The sequence below is a fragment of the Cynoglossus semilaevis genome, chromosome 14 (assembly GCF_000523025.1).
Source record: "Cynoglossus semilaevis isolate Cse_v1.0 chromosome 14, Cse_v1.0, whole genome shotgun sequence".
Lineage (NCBI taxonomy): Eukaryota > Metazoa > Chordata > Actinopteri > Pleuronectiformes > Cynoglossidae > Cynoglossus > Cynoglossus semilaevis.
In genome coordinates this window covers 11,634,880-11,644,004 of record NC_024320.1, presented here as the reverse complement: position 1 = coordinate 11,644,004, position 9,125 = coordinate 11,634,880, and the positions used below count along the sequence as shown (strand labels likewise).

The 9,125-nt window shown below is 36.1% G+C and overlaps 2 protein-coding genes across 4 annotated transcripts in view; one reads left to right on the top strand and one right to left on the bottom strand.

The window, feature by feature from the left end:
- LOC103389611 (four and a half LIM domains protein 2-like) overlaps nucleotides 1-1,249 on the bottom strand; it is a 4,127-nt gene extending 2,878 nt beyond the window's left edge. Inside the window, exon 1 of the mRNA XM_008325102.3 lies at nucleotides 656-1,249. The gene's annotated coding sequence lies outside the window, so the exon portion shown is untranslated. The remainder of the gene's footprint in view (nucleotides 1-655) is intronic.
- A 4,531-nt stretch (nucleotides 1,250-5,780) lies between these two features.
- LOC103389610 (PI-PLC X domain-containing protein 1) lies at nucleotides 5,781-9,076 on the top strand. Of its 3 annotated transcripts, none has more exons than XM_008325101.3 (7): nucleotides 5,781-6,045; nucleotides 6,401-6,537; nucleotides 7,508-7,633; nucleotides 7,726-7,881; nucleotides 7,974-8,086; nucleotides 8,194-8,264; nucleotides 8,348-9,076. In XM_008325101.3, the coding sequence occupies exons 1-7, from the start codon at nucleotides 5,952-5,954 to the stop codon at nucleotides 8,614-8,616; spliced, it is 966 nt and encodes a 321-aa protein (XP_008323323.1). In that variant the 5' UTR covers nucleotides 5,781-5,951; the 3' UTR covers nucleotides 8,617-9,076. The 3 variants fall into 3 exon arrangements, with proteins under 3 accessions (XP_008323323.1, XP_016893782.1, XP_008323322.1); XM_008325100.3 differs by having other exon boundaries at nucleotides 5,782-6,045; nucleotides 8,345-9,076; XM_017038293.2 differs by lacking the exon at nucleotides 7,508-7,633 and having other exon boundaries at nucleotides 8,345-9,076.
- Nucleotides 9,077-9,125: the final 49 nt, after the last annotated feature.

Below are 9,125 nucleotides of genomic sequence, written 5' to 3'. Positions count from 1 at the left end.
GCAGAATCAACAACAGTTTGTTTATATGATTAAAAGAATATGTTTGTCATGTTTATGGCCTGGTTTTCTTTTTTACAATGTAAAAAATGAAACTTATAAAACCATTTGAATCGTATTTGCTACACAAGAGTCAAAGAGAAAAACCGTCTTAAGTGTTCTGTTCTTAAATGTTGGATAAAATGTATTTTTATTTTCAAATGAACATTGTTGTTAGCAAAAAGTTGCCCAAAACACCCAACCTATCATAAGATATACAAAAAATATATCATAAAGTAAATGATGTGCAAATTCTTTAAAAATGCAACTGTAAAGTATCGTAAACATCTCTTTTCATGGTTAAAATAAAATATGTAATTATTGAAACATCCTTTTTCATTTGTTAAAATGCTAATGCAAATGTATTTTTCCAACTCATGATTATTTTTATACATCTCAAACTGGAAGTTAAATTAAAATCATTACATGACAAAAACCTACAGTGTAGGAAAAAATTAAAATAAAATTCTTTATAGAAATATAAAATTAATAACTATTTTGCAATGAAGATTGTTAAATATATATATATATATATATATATATATACATCAAAACATGGGAAGGAGAAAAACAAATATGAATAATGAGTAAGAAAATAATTCAAAGGAAAGAGTTGTACCTTTGTCCAGGTCCGAGTGCCAGAGCAGAGTCACGATGGACACCACGGTGTGTTTGGAGATGGCTGCAGTTTATCAGCTTTATTAAGGCAGATGTGACCCACATGGGGCAGGAGGCTGGGGGCAGCTCTGTGTGTGACCATGGTGGGCGGGTCATTCTATATTAGGCCACTATAAATTCAGTGGAAAATACAAAGGAATCATCAGTGGTTGGAACAGCTTCAGTCCTACAATTTGCACTGCTTTGAAATAGAATTTCTACGACTACTACGGAGAAGAGAACCTGGATGACTGAAAATCTTCACAGACTTAAAAGAAAATTATTTTTATAGATGTGAGAAAAAGGCGTGTTCACCTAATGGACTAACTTAGATGTAGTATCTAAACCTACAGACTACATGCAGTGAAGAACAGAGTCAGCATCTATGTAGAGTCAAGTTAATGTTGTGTCACATGATAAATTATAAACAATTTACTTGGAAAACATGTCACTCTTCTTAGAGACAGTAGAAATCCCAGGTTAGGACAAATTAGGAGGTTAGGGCAAAAAACATGACCATGTCCTATTGGTCAAAACATGTACGCATCAACCTAATTACTGCAACAGACTCCAAGAGTTAAACTCAGACAAACCAAGTCTCACAAAATTCATGTTTAGGCATCAAAGGAGCATCAACCCAAAGTCTGGTCCTTATGAGCAAGAATGATTTATAGTTCACAAATGTTTAGTTTACTTTAAAAATCCCATTTCCATTTCTTCATTTATTAAAATACCATGATAATAATATTCAGTGCATTGTTGAAACGAATGTCAGAGAGTCAATGAATGCAGGACAGCTCAAAGAGCTAGAATAAAACCAATGTAACAATTAGTTCCCAGTTTGGAGAAGTGGGATGTAGACCAGTAGTAAACATACTTCAGTCACAACATTTTGAGAATATGTTAAAGGGTTAATTTGTAAATTCAGTTATGTCTAACTAATAAAATTACCTTTGTCAGTGAAGACACTGTTCCCTGGACAGACAAATACGGCTTCGAGTGCACTACTAAATTAAAGATGTTAACGTTCATTACATTTTCAGAGAAGTGCAGCTACCTCTTTCAAAATGTTATTTGCCAATTACCACGACAAATCCTCCTCCAAATCCCAGGTAAAAGGAAGCAAAGATAAGAAGACGGACTAATAACAAACAAAAACATTTGCAGGCATTAACCTGGAAGGACCCCGGGACTTGGCCACTAATGGACCAAGTATGGTGGATGTAGGTTTATCATATGACCTCAGGTCACCGGCTACCGGTCACTGCTAAAGCAGCGGGAAAGGAAAACTAAGGGTAATTTAAAGGTTAAAGCTAAAATTTCACATTAAAATGCAGCGAAACAGTCAACTTCAGAGTTCACACAGTCCACAACAGAGCAGAGGAGAATGTTGGCATCAGCTGCAAACCCTCAGTTTATTGGTTAAAGCAGTGAATAAACTGGTTTTACTGTATAACAGGAGCAACCTAGATTTGCGTGGGACATAACAGCCCTGATTTATTGTATACTGTAATGTGATATATTTAAGCTGTCTGATCAATGAAGGCAATTGTTTGCACATACGACCCAACAGACAAAGACACAAATCACCTGAGAGGCTTTAAAAGTGTTGATCCCAAGGACATGAATTAGTGTAGGACATTTGTAAAAAAAAAAACAAAAAAAAAACAGTGTTTGAAAAATTAATATAAAATGTTTTCATACCGCAATGATGTGTTGGAAATTGTCCAATCGTGGGTTCAGGAGCTGTCAGCCTGACTGTATTGTCCATTTTTTGTTCATTCACTATTGACTTAATACTAATCAGAAATAGAATTAAATCAACACACAAAGGTTGAGTATACAAAGGAAGTTTTTTCTAAAGTATACAATAGGAAAGACCCTTCCTCAGATACTGAAGTTTCACCTTCTGACATAATAAAAATCATCACAGACGCAAACCAGGTACTGGAGATAAAAACAACTGAGAAGAAGAACCACTGCCAGTAAAAAAAAATAATTTAAAAGATTTTTGTCACAGCAGGAAAATGACAGGCCTCACTCTCCACAAATCACTGAAGCGTGACTTAGTATGAACACAACAGTGGACAATGGTGACCACAGGCAGTTCAAAACCAACATTCTCAGGAAGGTTTTAAATTGGTTTGAAAAACTAAATCTGAAGATGTTGGTTGCAAGTTTATTAAAGTTCTGAAAAACTCTCTCTGTTCTGTTGATTTCAACCAAGGGTTACATAAGCTGCACTGAATCAATTAATGTTGACTGGAACAAAACATTAAAAAAAACACGATTGTGGCTGAGACTAAAATAGATAAACTGATTATGCAACAGGTGATAATGGCTGAGATAAGGGACTTGTTTCACATGAGGAGACACAGAACAGAACTGTGATAAAACTGTGGTTCCAGACTTTATTGAATTAATGTGTCTGCTTAAAAAAATTAATTGTTATAATCTTGAGAGTTTTTTTTCTCTCTGAACAAACACTGGTCACAATCCTCTGCAGGATTGAAGCCTCAGTTATCAGACAAACACTGACAAGTCATATGACTGGACTTCAGTTTTGTTCAACTGTTTAAAATTGTATCTCATTTATCTCTAATTAATGTGTCTACCAGATGGTTATCAAAGGTTGCTTTGCTTTGCTCTGGATCTGCAGAATTTACTCTTCCTTAAGATACAAATGAATCAGAATGACTTTACTGATCCTGTTTTATTCAAAAACTTAGACTTGGACTTGACCCTCCACGAGGCCATCATCCATCCAGTGCAGCCTCAGTGTGATTTTGGTTACTTTTTAAATTCACCCTTTAAATATACATTTGTATTATAAATGGTCTTTAATCATATAATTTGACTTAGCACTTTTTTTGTCATGTTTTCCATTAGTTTTTATAACTCTAGACTATATTATTCAGAGATATTCTAACAACACATCTCTTAGAACCGTTGGGAAACAATTCCTCAGAGTAAAATAAATAAAGCAATGAATTTATTGCTTTACCTACTTGCAAGCTAAAATGTCTGATGGAGAAGGATTCTTTGGTTTTTACCTTCTTTAGACAAACAAAAACATTAGATTTTGACTGAAACCTAGAGAAATGTCTTCTATTTAAAGATATTTTTTAAACAAATTGTTTGTTTTTGCCCTAAATATCAGCTGAAACATTTAACCAAATCAATGTATGTCAGACACCTACACATCTACAGTGTTTATAGAATAGAATAAAATAGAAAACAGACATAAAGGAGATTAACAATATACACAATAACATTTTACAAGACAAATAGAATAGAATAGAATACCCTTTATTGTCCTTGTACAGTGTACCACGAGATTTGAGCGCTACTCACTTGGTGCAAAAAAAAAAAAAAAAGAGTAGAAGACAAATTGTAGGCATTTCTCTGTGTGTGGGGGCAGGGGTATTTTTGACATTGATCAGCGTCATTCATTCCACAGCCAAACAGTTAGTGAATACATTAGGGTAATCCAATAGTATAACTGCAGTAATAAGGATCAGGTGAACGGTGCTGGTCCTGTGAGGTTTCCACTACTTCTGAGCTCATTTTCACACTAACACACACGCCATATAACGTCAAATTCACAACGGTGTGCTGACATTACACACATACATGCCATAAATGTCATCTGATTCAGTCATAAGCCAACCATGTTACTGTCATGTCATTTTAAATACTGCAGATATTTAGTGAAGAAAACATTATTGCAATCGTTAAGCCTAAACACACACACATTTTGTGATAGACTGTGTCATATTCAAAATTAGGACATTCATCAATGTTGATTATGTTCTTTGTATAAATGTATTAGAGTGGATGGAGGTTTAGTCTGGGATTTTAAAGATTTATGCCACAGATTTCTTTGTAAGGCAGTACAATTTGACCCTGCGTTCTACTCAGACACAGACATGAGGTGAAAGCTGTGACAGATTATAAGATAAAAGGTCTAATTATTCTGGCTAGCAACACATGGAAATAATTTACCTCCTTGTTTCATGGATCAATAGCTAGGTAAAAAGATCTGAGGATATACTCTACACAATTTGGCACAAATGCAATTGAGTCCATTTCAAAAGCTACAGAATCAAAGTGAAAAAATAGGATTAGGTTTAAAGACAGGATAAACTGTTTAACAGAGAATCAAATGGACAAATGTTCAGAGATGGGGTGGGGTGGTGTTCATTGAATTGGTTGTATTATTTCAGTACTGTCAACAAATCAATTGGAACTGTTGTTCAGAGGAAGATTAAGACACTACTAATTAGTTTGAACTCATGGTACATCCACTATTTATTATTGACTGACTCAAATTTGATGGTTGACGCAACCTTTAAAACTGAATCTATATAAAATAAGTCAATGTATAATAATAGTTCATCTAATCGACTATTACAGCACAACACAGTACAGGTTTATCCAAAATAGTGATGATTGATGGCCTTCTTTAAAAAGATTAAATTATTTTTTAATACACTATAAATATAATTTAGTCCTGTGTTTGCCTCAGGCACACAGGGAAGAGAGGGGTTAGCACAGAAAAGATCTTAATTCATTACAATACGCTCCCCATAACACATGATACTTTTAAGAGAAAAAACCATGTCAGCCAATTTTCATCACAGTGCTGTTATTCAAGGTCACAGAGCACTGCCACTAGTGACAAAATAGATAATTTATTCTGAAATACAGTACAGTAGCCTCAACCCATGTTTGTAATCTCTCATTTGCTGAAGACTTTATCTTAAGAGCTATGTAATGTTAGCCAGTTCTTCCTACCATTGGAAGTTAATAAATCACAGCAGCCACACATTTCTTTATATCTTAGTTATGCCTGGTATTATGCCTCCTAAATGATGTTTCACAATGACTGACTCAGACAAAATAGTTAATGATACTGTGGGTTGACATTTTATGCAAATTACATTTGCCACAACATTGGCGTCCGTTTGGCATGGTTCAAACAATCTGGTTATTTGTAAAGTGGCTAGCATAAAATCAATTATCTGTGATTTTAAAGAATAAACACGTTGAGACTTTTATTTTGAAATTGAAAAAAGAACCCCTGCTTCCGTTAAAGAAAACCAAAGCAGGAAACAACATGACAGAAACCCGGAAACTTGTAAACAAACATTTTCTGTCTGATTTAAGTGGGTGAATAACGCGTACTCGTCGTACTTATTTATAGATAAACTACAAGATGTAATTATTAAGATAGAAAAGAAACGAAAGGGAAAAGGATGGAGCACGGACAGGAGCTACAGACACCTGACTGGATGTCCTGTCTTCCCGCTGAGCTGCTCGATGTTCCGCTGTGGAACTTGGCCATACCTGGTAAAACAAACACACTGTCTATGTGTGTAAACTGTAAGCGTATACTGTATATTTCCTTTCCAATATAAGCTGCGTCCAGTTCATTGTCAATCCTCGGTGGTTCTTGGGTTCCTCTTGAACTTGAATGACTAATTTATATTCCTGCGACGATGAAAGTTTGGATTTTTTTCCAGACTTTGTCAACGTGTACCGAATATGTTGTTCTTGAACTAATAATCTCAGAACCTCCAAAGTTGTTTAGAAATGACTCTAAAGACTTTCTGGATCTTGATAGTTTTTTTTATTTTTTCAACTTATTAACTATTTGATTATGATGTGAAGGTTTTTTACATACTCGACTGCCCTATGCCTCCAGGAAGCCACGACAGCATGTCGTTCTGCTTGGATTTGTCGTCACCTGTGCTAGGATCAGAACCTGTCGCTCTCAAAGTGTTAGAGTTCCTTTTTCCTTGTTTTACCCGACCCTGTATTTACCGCTGGGCCACAACACAGGTAAGGAAAAGAAAATAACTACTACTTGTCATTGTGATACAGAACACCAGGCACTCAAGCCTGCTTCCTTAACCACTAAGCCACCACTGCCTCAGTGTCACTTACAAGACAGATGGTATACTTTCAAATGTAATATTTTAATACATATATACATGTATATATATATTAAAATATTAGGACACATTTCACTTGCATCACAAATTGGTTTGACATTGTTTTCATGTAATCAACCCTAAAAAATCTTCTTTTTTTTCTTTTGTCTTTGTCCCCTTTTTTTCAGGGGTTGCCACAGCAAATCATTGATTTCCATCTCTCCCTGTTCTCTGCATCTTCTACTCTGACTCCAACTGCTTGTCCTCCCTCACTGCATCCATATACCTCCTCTTTTTCTCCTACCTGGTAGCTCCATCTCTAACATTCTTCTCCCAATGTATCCACTGTCCTTCCTCTGCATGTGTCCAAACCGCCCCAATCTGGCTTCTCTGGCTTTTACTCCAAACCTTTCTCTGTGTTGTCCCTCTAATGACCTCATTCCTGATCCTGTCCATTCTTGTCACTCCTAAAGAGAATCTTAGCATCTTTAACTCTGTCACCTCCAGCTCCGCCTCCTGTCTTCTGCCTATTGCTACTGTCTCTAAACCATACATCATGGTAATCCAACCTGAAAAGTAAAATTTCACATTTCACATTTTTTAATCAAATTAGCATGGAAACCTGTTCAAACACCTAAAAACCTGTTGAAACATGTGAGAGTTCCATCTGATTTTTGAACATTTAAAAGATTAGTGAATTCAGTCTATAGGTTGTGACCCAGTGTGAAGGACACACCCCAGAATTTTACAAAGAATGAATTCTCAGGTGGAAACACATTTTGTAGAAGTGTTTAGACATGCATGGAGGGTATGTGGAAGAATATTATTGTTATAGTAATAAGTAAAGACTTTTCCACCATATTTGTTGAAATGTTAAGCAAACAGTTCTCCGTGATCAGTGTGAGCTTGGAATTCGATATTTGGACCTAAGGATTGCCAGGAAGCCAGCAGGAGGCAGCAGGTTATATTTCCACCATGCCGTCTACACACTGATTGCTGTTGAGGTGACACCAATCAGGCTGAATATAAAATTGAACCTCTTCATTTGTGTTCTCAGTCACTGCTAGAACTACAATCTTAGTTTGTTTGCATGCAGGAGGCTCTTAGCGAACTCGCAGTCTGGCTGGATGCCCATCCCAAAGAGATTGTGATCATTTCTTGCTCTCATTTTGAGGGCATGACAGACACAGATCACATGCGTCTTGCGGAGGATATCATTACTTTGTTTGGGAAAAAACTGTGCCCTCATGAGGTGAAAATAAAACTTTTATTTATTAGACATTGTCTGCATAAACTTTGATAACAGATAAAGCTTATTTAACACAATAACCTGTGTCTATGCAGGACATACCTACCCTTCATTCCTGTTGGTCAAGACAACATCAAGTCATTGTTTCCTATGAAAATGATCAGATGGTACAGCAGCATCCTGAGCTGTGGGATGCAATACCCTACTGGTAATTCCTATTTTTTGTCACTTATTTAAACTGTACTTTCGCTCTATAAAGATATTAATAAAATACTGACTCACATGACTGGCCTCTGGGGGGCGCTATATGCACAGGTATGCTGACAGCCCAGATCCTAAGAAAGTGGTTGCTTATCTGGAGGAGCAGAAACACAGACAAAGACCAGGTACTCAAATGAGTATTCACCACTGATGGAAATCGAGAACCATAAATGTCCTGAACTGAAAAAATAGTTTTGCTTTTCAGCAGGTTTTTACGTCAGCGGTCTTAACCTGACGGAGGACATAACTTACGTCCTCCTCCATCCCTACCTAAACATGAGGAAATTGACGATGAGGTCTCTTTCACTGCTGCTGAAATGGACCAGTGAACAGAGTCCGGGAAAAGAGGACGGGGCAGTCAACATCGTCTGCTGTGACTTCGTGGACGTCAGTCACTTCTGCTCACTTGTGATTGGCCTGAACTACAAACTGCTGGGCTTTGACAATGTGATCACTGATTATTCTCTTTGCAGATAGTCAGGTAAGAGACTAAAGTATTCCATGCAAAAACAATGCAGCATACAAATACTTGTTCTACTTGTTATTCTTTTTGCAATAGGTCAGTATTTAAAAATATCAAAACTCAGACCTGATTTTTGAATATTTGCTGTACTATTTTGTCTTTCTGGAGCAAGGCCTGGTATTAGGGATTATTATTTCGGCTTTTACAGCTAATTTCACTTTCACTTTTTCAACATCAATAATGAACAAAAACAATCATACTGTAACTAACAACTATATCATTATAAAGCTGTGTATATATGCTAAATGGTTTGTCTGGGTATCTTTGCACTTTCCCCTCCAAGGTAGTCAAATGTGAACACAGGTGTCTCAGTCTATTATATTTTTTTACCAAGTAGTTATCTATACATACTGTATCTTTAAGTCATTGCAATGAGAAATACCTGAGAACAATCTAATAAAAATATATTTTCGATCTGCCTTGCCTGGTTTTTGCTTAAAAGAAGGAAAAACGTGAATGACTG

Bases quoted from the DNA above. Each gene is read 5' to 3' on its own strand.
- LOC103389610 (XM_008325100.3), top strand. From the start codon at position 5,952: ATGGAGCACGGACAGGAGCTACAGACACCTGACTGGATGTCCTGTCTT. The intron at 6,046-6,400 runs GTAAAACAAACA...CTATGCCTCCAG, and splicing joins GTGGAACTTGGCCATACCTG to GAAGCCACGACAGCATGTCG. The intron at 8,265-8,344 runs GTACTCAAATGA...TTTGCTTTTCAG, and splicing joins GAAACACAGACAAAGACCAG to CAGGTTTTTACGTCAGCGGT.